At 36.8% G+C, this 13,048-nt stretch overlaps 1 protein-coding gene across 1 annotated transcript; it reads left to right on the top strand.

Moving 5' to 3' along the window:
* Positions 1-399: 399 nt before the first annotated feature.
* On the top strand, positions 400-8,543 carry gpr183a (G protein-coupled receptor 183a). Its single transcript, XM_062059756.1, has 2 exons — positions 400-534; positions 6,967-8,543. The coding sequence occupies exon 2, from the start codon at positions 6,982-6,984 to the stop codon at positions 8,107-8,109; it is 1,128 nt and encodes a 375-aa protein (XP_061915740.1). The 5' UTR covers positions 400-534; positions 6,967-6,981; the 3' UTR covers positions 8,110-8,543.
* The last annotated feature ends 4,505 nt before the right edge of the window (positions 8,544-13,048 follow it).

Raw genomic sequence — 13,048 nt, 5'->3', positions numbered from 1 at the left:
TTTTTAACTAACTACTGCCACTCATAACGTGAGGAGCTAAAAATATGAAAAACACGATATGAAGTACATAATATTCCTCAGCCCTGTTTTGTACAGATCAGAAAGTGAATAGTTGACGGTGAAAAAGGAGGATTTGAGTCATGAATGTGACCGTGGCACAGCTGTAACCACTTCCTTGTACCAATGGTTATCATTTTGTTGAATTCTGTTTGACAAACTAGCTTAGTGATCGGGAGGTGTCGGCACAGTAATTCGTCTTAGCTGACATCTAAACAAGGGGAAGTGCAAATGTGAGGATGGACGGAGGGTGTAGTGGATGGTGGAAGCGGGGTGTGGCGTGGGGGTGAGTGGGCGTGCTGTGCTTACAACAGGATATTTTGTCACCATGGTCACTGGTCGCGAATCAGCAGATGTTGTATTTGTGCATGTGGGCTCCAGCTCCCACACACGAAAGTGGAGCTGCCTGGTTGGGTTTGAAGTGCGGTGCCATGTGCGGTGGACGCCGACGCACACTCCAGACCACACAAATCTGAGGTAACTTTCTAGCCTTTGTGTTGATTCAATGTATATTTAGCTGGTTTAACAAACTAATAACAATAATAATGGATTACATTTATATAGCACTTTTTTAGACACTCACAACACTTTACAGTGCAAACCCGTTATCCAATCAATCCACATCCTCATATACAATGTACCAGAATGACAACTGTTAAACATTGACCATTATGGTGGTTTACAGCCGTTTTACCATCCATCCATCCATTTTCTACCGCTTGTCCCTTACGGGGTCGCGAGGGGTGCTGGAGCTTATCCCAGCCGTTGTACCATTACTTATAAATACATATATTTTGTTGACCATGGCTGCACATTTTGTTAGAAGACATCAAGGGGATTTGCCAGTACATGTCCAAGAGCCACACACCCAGAGTGGGCGCCCACTTCCTCATGTGCACAGCCACCTTCTCATAACAAGTGTTTTTGCGCGCCAACATGACATTCTGGCGCGTCAAAGGTTGCCCGCTATTGCCCGCAACCTTCCTTTGGAGTTCAGTGGACGAAAACGTGACAAAAGTTGCAAAAGGTACACTCTGAACGAGGTCGACGTCAACTAACACAAGCATGTATGAATGTGTTCACACGGTAATGAGGTGCTTTAATCGTGGATGGATTTCTGAAAATGTTTAAATAATGTTTTTTTTCAATCATGTAATAAAAACGTGTTTTGTTACTGTATTGATTATTTGGGTTGGCAGATAATCTCCTTTTTTGCACATACTGCGGTACCTCACTTTTCATTAGTAATCTGTTCCACTAATGCCTGGTTCACACCAACGGCGCTTGCCGCGCTTTCAAGCGGCGAGCAAAGCGCCAACATTTTTGTCAATTTTTCCACGAATATCCCGATCTCTGAAGTCATGTTATGCTTTGATACACTCTGATACGCTCTGATACGAATTAGTTGCTGCTTTCTTACCGTTACTCACGCTTTGATCCCTCTTTGATACGCTTTAAATCACGTTTTATTACGTTTTATTACGCTTTATTGAACTTTATTATGCTTTGATGCGATCCTGACGCTTTAAATCAGGCTCTGACACGATTATCAAGCTCTGTTGTGCATTGTTACAACAAAAATAAGAAAACATTTTTGAAAAACTCAGTATACTGTTTTTCCACCCATTTTTTATATTCATTAATTTTTTCAATTTCTCTTTTTTTTCCCGTTATATTATGTTTTATATCTTCATTTCTTTTATTTTTGTCATCTTAATAAATATCTATCTTTCATGCTAGTTGAAAATATTAAAAGGCATTTGTTTTATCCACCCATTTTTTATATTCATTTATTTTTTAAATTTCTCTTTTTTTTTCGTTATATTATGTTTCATATCTTCATTTCTTTTATTTTGTCATCTTAATAAATATCTATCTTTCATGCTAGTTGAAAATATTAAAAGGCATTTGTTTTATCCACCCATTTTTTATATTCATTTATTTTTTTAATTTATCTTTTTTTTCCGTTATATTATGTTTTATATCTTCATTTCTTTTATTTTCTTCATCTTAATAAATATCTATCTTTCATTTCTTATGCTAGTTGAAATTAATTAAAGGCATTTCTTTTATAAAACGTAACATATTGTCTTTATTATTAACATTTTCATACAGAAAAATGATAGACAGTAATGTCAAACTGCAACATCAAACAGCAAACTCTAACAGAAGTACAGAAACAATGATCATCGTATAAAAAAGGCAATGATGCAAAAGAGAATGGATTTGTAATCCTGTGTTGGTTTTACATAAAAGTTTCAATGTCACTAGTCAATATCACAGTCACTTCCTATTTGTAGGGGTCCACGCTTTGAACCAAGATCTGTTAAGCTTTCCTACGCTTTTAGTCAAATTTTGCTGAGCTTTGTCAGGCTTTGTCACGCTTTGATACGCTCTCGGCGTTTTATTCCATTCTTGACAGAGCGCAGAATTTTTTTAAACCGTTTAAAATTTTTTGGCGGACTTGCCGCATGTCCCGCTTCACTACAAGCTTTCCCACCATCCATTAGGACCCTCACGCTTTAATCACGCTTTGTTACGCTATAACGCCGCTTTGCATGCCGCTTTAAAGCGCCGTCAAAGCGCCGTTGGTGTGAACCTAGCATTAGTCAGACTGAGACCAAATCGTACAAAAACCAAAGCATTTTTCCCCCATAAGAAATAATGTGAATCCAAATAACACGTTCCAAACACCTAAAAAATTTAACACAAAACGCATTTTTATTTAGAACTACTTTTACTTACAGACAACTATGTGAAATACATACACAGCAAATGACAAATGTAATGGATGAATTAACATTTAACATCACTTTTGCTTTAATTGAATGCCACCTTTGTACTTTGCTACACGTTTTTTTTTTAATTCACCTTCATCAAAGTGCTGACACTTGGAACTTACATTGACCCTATGATTGCTTATTTTGCAGTCGTATGCAATAGCAAAAATAAAGTGAAGAAACTAAGTCATCTATGTGTGGGTTTCTTGGTTTGCGCACTCGACCCCGGCAAATTGACTAGTTTGTTACGCACATCGTTTGGCAGTACGGCACTCCTTCTTAATTAGGAAGAAGAAAATATTTTGTGCCCCCCATACCCCACTCAACGGCGCTACAAAAACAATATAATTTGTCTATAAAATTGCTTGCAAGTGCACCTCTGCATAACATTGTGTCCTTATTAACATAAAATAAAACTTAAAAAGAAAAAAATAAATAAATATACATCAACTTACAGTACAGAGTAACTTTATTAACATTGTTTTTAAGTCTGTAACAGAAAAGATTTAAAGTGCATCAATTTGCCTGAAAAAACAACAATAAAAAAAACAAGTACCGCATTTTTCGGAGTATAAGTCGCACCGGCCGAAAATGCATAATAAAGAAGGAAAAAAACATATATAAGTCGCACTGGAGTATAAGTCGCATTTTTGGGAGAAATGTATTTGATAAAAGCCAACAGCAAGAATAGACATTTGAAAGGCAATTTAAATTAAATAAAGAATAGTGAACAACAGGCTGAATAAGTGTACGTTATATGAGGCATAAATAACCAACTGGTATGTTAACGTAACATATTATGGTAAGAGTCATTCAAATAACTATAACATATAGAACATGCTATACGTTTACCAAACAATCTGTCACTCCTAATCGCTAAATCCCATGAAATCTTCTTCCTCTGTTTCGCTTCTAAATAATATTATTTGATATTTTACGCTAATGTGTTAATCATTTCACACATAAATCGCTCCAGAGTATAAGTCACTATGAAAGAAACTGCGATTTATAATCCAAAAAATACGGTTTTCCTTTATTACAACTTTACATTACATATTTGTGTCAAAAAATTATGACTTTTTTCTTGTGGAATTGACCTAAAAATACTACAGTTACCCGCAAAAAATGTAAAGGGTTAAACTTATGACTTTATTCCTGCAAAAATTTTAATTTTTACACATCATTCTACAACTTAAATTCAAGTTTTTTAATTATTTTCAATTTTTTTGGTGATCCAACTCAACTCTCGCCTTAATCTCGATTAAAAATGTTCACGTAATTTTTCCTTGAAAGCAGACTTCTCTTGCATTTCTCTAAAACGTTTGTGTAATAAAATGACAACATTTTGCTAATAATGATACAACTATTTTTTAAAAAGTGCACTTTTTCACTCTGACCAATTATTACCGTATTTTTCGGAGTATAAGTCACTCCGGAGTTTAAGTCGCACCGGCCAAAAATGCATAATAAAGAAGGAAAAAAACATATATAAGTGGCACTGGAGTATAAGTCGCATTTTTGGGGGAAATGTATTTGATAAAAGCCAACACCAAGAATAGACATTTGAAAGGCAATTTCAAATAAATCAAGAATAGTGAACAACAGGCTGAATAAGTGTACGTTATATGAGGCATAAATAACCAACTGGTATGTTAACGTAACATATTATGGTAAGAGTCATTCAAATAACTATAACATATAGAACATGCTATACGTTTACCAAACAACCTGTCACTCCTAATCGCTAAATCCCATGAAATCTTATACGTCTAGTCTCTTACGTCAATGACATCAATAATATTAGAGATGTGTTAATCATTTCACACATAAGTCGCTCCTGAGTATAAGTCGCACCCCCGGCCAAACTATGGAAAAAAACTTCGACTTATGGTCCGAAAAATACGGTAAATTAACTACAAACATTTTTTGACCGACCTGAACCATTTGATACTGAAAAGTTAAGTTAAATAAACTCAATAAATAATACTAAATTACAATTTATCAGGAACATTGACTCAGCAGCAAAAATATATAAAACACTTTAACCTACAAAACAAAACCGGATAAAACAATTTGTGCTGATTTGTATTCTAATCAAAATGAGGAAGTCAGGATTAATGGATGAAATGATCCTGCATGATACCGATAAAGCACGCGCCCGCAGAGGTCCAAACTGCCGTACGGTAATCGAGACGGTACACAATTACTTTTGGCTAAAATATTTTGCAAAACTATTGTCATACAAAGAGTGGGGTGTACGGTCATCACCACGACAATTTACTACAAATATTTGAACAACTAAACAAACGGCGAGGCTAACTCAACAGCGCCTACGCTGGTTTCAGTTGAGTAGTGCACTCCGTTTGGCCTCAACTGCTTCCGGATGCGATTAATGATCAATCAACGGGCAGAACTGTTGATTAATTTATCCATTTTTATGCCTATCTAGGGATGTCGATAAATGCTTTAAAATGTAATATCGGAAATTATCGGTATCAGTTTCATAATTATCGGTATCGGTTTCTAAAAGTAAAATGTATGACGTTTTAAAACGCCGCTGTGTACACGGACGTAGGGAGAAGTACAGAGCGCCAATAAACCTTAAAAGGCATTGCTTTTGCGTGCCGGCCCAGTCACATAATATCTACGGCTTTTCACACACACAAGTGAATGCAAAGCATACTTGGTCAACAGCCATACAGGTCACACTGAGGGTAGCCGTATAAACAAGTTTAACACTGTTACAAATATGCGCCACACTGTGAACCCACACCAAACAAGAATGACAAACACATTTCGGGAGAACATCCGCACCGTAACACAACCGAACAAATACCCAGAATCCCTTGCAGTACTAACTCCCCTACCCCCACCCACCCCAACCCCGCCCACCTCAACCTCCTCATAGTCTCTCTCACGGAGAGCATGTCCCAAATTCCAAGCTGCTGTTTGGATAGATAGATAGATAGATAGATAGATAGATAGATAGATAGATAGATAGATAGATAGATAGATAGATAGATAGATAGATAGATAGATAGATAGATAGATAGATAGATAGATAGATAGATAGATAGATAGATAGATAGATAGATAGATAGATAGATAGATAGATAGATAGATAGATAGATAGATAGATAGATAGATAGATAGATAGATAGATAGTACTTTATTGATTCCTTCAGGAGAGTTCCCTCAGGAAAATTAAAATTCCAGCAGCAATGTACAGAATTGAGATCGAATTTAAAAAGTAAAAAGTAAATAATGGGGGTATGAATGGAAACAGAAAAGAAAAATATTACAATAAGAATAAAAATAAAAAGCAACAATTAGAATAAAAATATAACAGTAAAATAAGAATATAAGAAGAGAAACTAGGCAGTAGTGACCATGTTATGAAAAAGTATTGCACTGTTATTGTTTTGAGGCATGTTAAAAAAAATAATGCACTTTGTGACTTCAATAATAAATATGGCAGTGCCATGTTGGCATTTTTTTCTCCATAACTTGAGTTGATTTATTTTGGAAAACCTTGTTACATTGTTTAATGCATCCAGCGGGGCATCACAACAAAATTAGGCATAATAATGTGTTCATTCCACCACTGTATGTATCGGTGTCGGTTGATATCGGTATTGGTAATGAAGAGTTGGACAATATCGGAATATCGGTAAAAAAGCCATTATCGGACATCTCTATGCCTATCCTTTTTTAAGTGCACAAAGCATTGTGAAAAACATGCAGTATTATTTTAGATTGTTTTGAAAAGGTCGGAATGATACTAAAAATGGATTGGACTTTTTCAGAGCTCGACATTTTTGTATTTGTACTTGAGTTTTCCATTTTTCCAAACCTCCTCCTTTATACTATTTATTCATTTATTGTACAAAATAGCTTTGTAAAACAGCTAAACAAGTTCTAACGTATGACATTTGCACAGCATAGTCCAGTCTTTCAGGAAGCAACAGCACTCAAATTGAATGTTGGGTGGAAAGGAGCGATAACTTCCTCCTTGCAAGGTGCGTCATCACAAATCATGGGTTTCTCTCTTGTGGTTTTAAAAAAGCAAAAGGGTACAAAACACGTGGCTTGTCGCGTTCAACTGAAACCATCCTCTTTCTGTTTCAAGAACCGGAACATCAAGATGGGATCTACAGCTTCCCCCGAGATACATGAAGCTACGCTTGCCAACAACGGCTCCAGCTGCAACACCCTGTACGAGCACAGGAGCTACGCCCGGGTCCTCATGCCCATCATCTACACCGTCATCTTCTTGGTTGGCCTGCTGGGCAACGCCTTGGCTTTGCACGTCATCCGTCCCAACCTGAAGAAGATGAACTCCACCACTCTGTACTCGCTCAACCTGGTGATTTCTGACATCCTCTTCACGCTGTCGCTTCCTGTGAGGATCACCTACTACGCGCTCGGCTTCCACTGGCCCCTTGGCGAGGTCGTGTGCAAGATCTCGGGCCTCATCTTCTACATAAACACTTATGCCGGCGTCAACTTCATGACCTGCCTGAGCGTCGACCGCTTCATCGCCGTCGTCTTGCCGCTGCGCTTCGGCCGGCTGCGCAATGTTCGCAACGTGCGCTACATTTGCGGCCTAGTCTGGCTGCTGGTCCTGGCGCAGACCCTCCCGCTCCTTGGCATGCCAATGACCAACAAAGAACCAGGCGACTTCATCACCTGCATGGAATACCCCAATTTTGAGAAGGTAGACAATATCGCTACCATCCTCATTGGCGCCGTCTTCCTGGGTTACATTCTCCCAATGATCACTATCCTGGTGTGCTACTCCATCCTGGGCTTCAAACTCCACTCCACGGCCAAGGCCAACCACCTGACAGAAAAATTAGGCCGAAGCCGCAAGGCCATCGGCGTCATCTGCTGCGTGTCCCTTGTCTTCGTGGTCTGCTACAGCCCCTATCACATCAACATCCTGCAGTACATGGTCCGCAAGTTGGCGCACGACCCGGACTGCGCCGACCTAACCGCCTTCCAGGTGTCCCTGCACATCACAGTGATTCTCATGAACTTCAACTCCTGCCTGGACCCGTTTGTCTATTTCTTTGCCTGCAAAGGCTACAAGACGAAGCTCCTGAAGCTCCTCAAGCTGGAGACCAGTATGTCGGTCTCCAGCGCCGTCAGAACGTCGCCCGAAGGCTCCTCCAAGGACATTATCGACGGCAACAAGATCCAGCTCAACGGTTGCGCTTCGAGCTCGGCCAGCGAGATGCTGATGGAGAGGAGATCGCAGCAGTATGTGTAAATGAGAAGCCAGAAAAGTTGAAAGGATCCAGGCAAGACCTTTCAGTGGGACGATATGCTCTCATTGACAACAAGTGTGTCAAAATGTTGGGTCAGAATGTTCCCTGACTGACAACTTCTGTGGTTTGAACTTCCTCGTGAAACAATTAATTAATTAAGTGTGGATGAACATTGTCCATCACCAGGCTGTGAACTTCTTCTCCTGCTACTACTTCACAATATGAATGTTTTGCTTCAACTGTCAGAAGTCACTTGTAATAAATCTATGCTGGTTTGACATTTACAGGCTGTCAAGCACCTGCCGAAACAAGGGGTGAAGCTTATTTTTTTTGTTTTTTACCAAAAATGAATACTGTAAATAGGAATATTATATGTTGAATGTAAAGTTAGCAATAAATAAAGACTATAAACGAATGTTCTGAACTTCTGCTTCCATGCCAGTGTTGTTCTAAGTGGCTCTTCTGCGTCCTTGTTGTTTTTTATAACCCCGAAGTGAGAAAAGTTTGCATTTTAAAACTAAATTCGATCCAAAACTATCCTAATCTGTATACCGTAATTTCCGGACTATAAGCCGCTACTTTTCCCCCTCGTTCTGGTCCCTGCGGCTTATACAAGGGTGCGGCTTATTTACGGCCTGTTCTTCTCCGACACCGACGAAGAGGATTTCGGTGGTTTTAGTACGCAGGAGGAAGACGATGACACAATGATTAAAGACTGACTTTTCATATACCGGTAGGCTGGTTATTTTGATAACGTACAGGTGAGCACTTTGTATTAATTTGCACCGTTGTATTATTTGTACTCTGCACGAATGCTGCTCGCCATGTCAAAGATGTGAAAGTTTGATTGAATGATTGAAAGATTTATTGTTAATAAATGGGACGCTTTGCGTTCCCAAACAGTCATCTCTGTCCCGACAATCCCCTCCGTGGTAGCAGGAACCCCTATATACTACGCTAATTACACATCAAAACCCTGCGGCTTATAGTCGGGTGCGGCTTATATATGGAGCAATCTGTATTTTCCCCTAAATTTAGCTGGTGCGGCTTATAGTCAGGTGCGGCTTATAGTCCGGAGATTACGGTAGTCATTATTTACAGCCATGTTTGTTTTTATTATGTTTCATTTTTTGTTTAGCATTTGTTTTCTGAGAGTGAAAGTGGTTAGTTTAATTTTCCTGTAAGCCGTTAGATCACATCTACAGCAGAACATTTCATTTTGTTGACGTGAACTGAGAATAAATAGACAGTCAACCAACCGGTCATGTCCACGATGACATTTTATGAGTTTGTTGGTAAGTTTGTTTCAAGTTTCCAAATGTATTTTGTAGAATTTATATAAGCAAATATGTTTAAGATACCCAAGTATAACATTTGATAGGTCAGTTGGCTAGATGTTTTTTTAGAACCGATCTTCCAAAAACTACCAGGGACAAATGTCTAATGCCTGTACTGTACTACTGTAGTACAGTATTTACCCCAAAAAATGGTTGAGATAGAGATGTTGAAAAAATAATTGCACATTTGATTATGAACAATAGTCATTCCAAAATACTGAAGCAGTAGGGGTGCACAAAAAAAAAATCACATCCGAATATATATATACTGTATACACACAAGTATATATATATATATATATATATATATATATATATATATATATATATATATATATATATATATATATATATATATATATATATATGTCTTAATTAGATTATCCAAAAAATAGTGCTCGATACCGTGGTAGAGCGTAATATGTATGTGTGGGAAAAAATCACAAGGCTATTTCATCTCTACAGGCCTGTTTCATGAGGGGTTTCCTCAATCCTCAGGATTGAGGAAACCCCTCATGAAACAGGCCTGTAGAGATGAAATAGCCTTGTGATTTTTTTCCCACACATACATATATATATATATATATATATATATATATATATATATATATATATATATATATATATATATATATATATATATATATATATATATACATATATACCAATATAAGTCCACTGCAGAGGACGCTGCTTCTCAAGACGATATACCAAAAAGATTCAATGTCTATGGTCAATGTCATATTTTTGCGCCATACACTGCAAAAACTGAAATCTAAGTAAGATGAAATATGTCAAATAAGGGTGATATTTGCTTATTTTCTGTCTGATAAGATCATTCTTCTCATTAAGCAGATTTTATGTTAGAGTGTTTTACTTGCTTTAAGGGTTTTGGTCCTAAATGGTGGGGTTACCCACATATGCGGTCCTCTCCAAGGTTTCTCATAGTCATTCACATTGACGTCCCACTGGGGTGAGTTTTCCTTGCCCGTATGTGGGCTCTGTACCGAGGATGTCGTTGTGGCTTGTACAGCCCTTTGAGACACTTGTGATTTAGGGCTATATAAATAAACATTGATTGATTGATTGAAATGATCTCAGTAAGATATTACAGCTTGTAGCTGAGATTTGATGAGCTATATTGAGTAAAACATGCTTGAAACTAGAATGTCAACTGTTGCAAAGCTGTGTCATCAACACTCACAAGTATATAACTACTTTCTTAAAGTAATAATTTCTTATTTCAGGTATGAAAAAAAATCATGACTTTGTCTCATAATTAAAACAGATGACAGCCAAATTGACTTTGCTGTTTTATTTTCAATGAAACAATAGAATGTATTTATTTATTTATATATACACCTTATTGCTTTTTTTATCCTGCACCACCATGAGTTTATGTAACGAAATTTCGTTCTTATCTGTGCTGTAAAGTTCAAATTTGAATGACAATAAAAAGGAAGTCTAAGTCTAAGTCTAGTCTAAGAAAACACGTACTCATATAGTAGTACAGTTGGCACTGTACAGTAAACTGACAGTTAATATTTAAACATTTAACATGTGACATTTCTAACCATTTTGAACAGAAATAGTTCATGCACATTCAGGTAAATTCTTCAAAATCACAATTTTGGCCGGGGCCCGGGCTGTATATATGCGCACTAATTGACTGAAAGAGCACGCACTTGGCGCGATGATGTCATGTTATCCATGGAAAAATGCATTTTTAGACCATATGATTTGCCTGAGCGGCTAGGAGACCCCGAGAGTAACAAGCGCTTGCCTTGTTGCCTTTCCATTAAGAACAATAAATTAGTTTTTAGTATAAGTTTGCTGGTTTCAAGAAATGTAATGCCGAGCGCGTATCATCATGTCAAGATAATGGCACTAGCATTTACTTCATTTAAGAATATTTCTCAACATTTTCAGCAAAAAGGTCTCTTTTTTTTCTACCAAGAAAAGTGCACTTGTTATTAGTGAGAATATACTTATTTTAAGCTATTTTTGGGTTCATTGAATTTAGCTAATTTTACTTGTTTTGGAGTCTTGACAAGCCAAATTTTCTTGTTTTATTGGCAGATAGTCTACAGTGTAGACCCCAACTTATATCAAAGGTATCCAATCTGGAATGCCCATGGTAGCTATAGAATATGTTTTTCTTTATTTGTTCCGACTTCAAGCAGTTACATATTATAAACACTTTTATACACAGTTGTTTTGGCGAATCAAAGCTTCCGCAAAAGTGGAAAAAAAGGTCAAGTAGGTCACATGACAGAGCTGTTGTATTGACCAACAAGTTGGTTACCTCATTCCAGTGTGACAAAATTGCGGTTTCCCTATGAAATGAATGATACGATACAAACACGTGCGTAAGTCCTATGACCGATAGAAGTTTGTGGCTGTTTAAGTTGACATAAAAAGGCTCAGGAGACATTCATGTGCCATAAACATGCACAGAAGTGGAGGGAAATCACAGCTGGGCCCTCCAGGGTACGATTTTAGGAGTTGTGTGCCTCGGTCAAGGACACAAAAGCCCTGATGACTGCTGAGGGATATTCTAGTGTTTTCCTGCCAGTATACAGGATGTGTTCTTTCAACGCCAGTAGCACTCCTTAGGGGCCAAGGTTGTCTGGTTCTGACAGGCAGGTAAACAAAGTGTATATTACAATGCAGGGTGAACGGCTTTACTTTTACTTGTTGACCTTTCAAGAGTCTAAACTTTCCTATTGGCAAGCACGCAAATGTCCATGCATTGTTATAGCTAATGCATACACATTCTCCGGTTCTAAAGGAAATGAACGCATCATGCATGTACAGTACTGCTTTCTAAAGTGTAAAATGTTTTTTTTAGATTAATTTATAAGACATATGACATTTTAAATGTTTAAGTGTTCAGAGGGAATGTTTATTTTAATTTGGAATTTCAGAAAATATATGTTTTCTGCAATAAAATAAATTAATTCCTAATTACTCCGATCAGTGTGAAATGCAATTCAATTGTAATTAATGTTATTATTATTATTTTTAAGTTATTTTTACACTTACAACTATTTTTATTTTTCCAATATACCACATTTATTTTTATTTTTATGTATTCCACGTAATTACAGTATGGAGTTTTATTTTGAATTCCTGAAAATATTTGTAAATATCAATACATTAAAGTATATTAAATTAAAAAAAACTATTTTTTTCTGGATCCAATGAAAGTTGCTTCATTGATTTTATGAAAAATCATACAGTATTTTAAAAAAAATATTAATTTGTATTATTTGTATGTATTACTAATCATATTATTGTATTGTTTTACTTTGTATGTGGTGATTTATGTTACATTATAAATATATTTTGATGCAAAAAATAAAATATCCCTCAAAAATTGTGCTTAATACATATAAATTGAAATTAATGTACAAATACATATACATTAAAATTATTGTACAGACGCTATTCAATTTAGAAGGTTGGTTTCACTGCAGTGATTAATTTCAACCTCTAGAGGGCGGCATACACCAGTTTAACAGAGGTTTGCCAGTAGAAGCTTAAAGTGTAATTATTGACTTGCAGACACAATAAAATATTTATACACATGTATTTTATTAGT

The sequence above is a fragment of the Entelurus aequoreus genome, linkage group LG10, assembly GCF_033978785.1.
Source record: "Entelurus aequoreus isolate RoL-2023_Sb linkage group LG10, RoL_Eaeq_v1.1, whole genome shotgun sequence".
Taxonomy (NCBI): Eukaryota; Metazoa; Chordata; class Actinopteri; order Syngnathiformes; family Syngnathidae; genus Entelurus; species Entelurus aequoreus.
The sequence above is the reverse complement of the archived record's forward strand: the minus strand, read 5'-3'. Positions and strand labels throughout refer to the sequence as shown.

Coding starts and splice junctions, on each gene's coding strand:
- gpr183a (XM_062059756.1), top strand. CDS start 6,982: ATGGGATCTACAGCTTCCCCCGAGATACATGAAGCTACGCTTGCCAAC.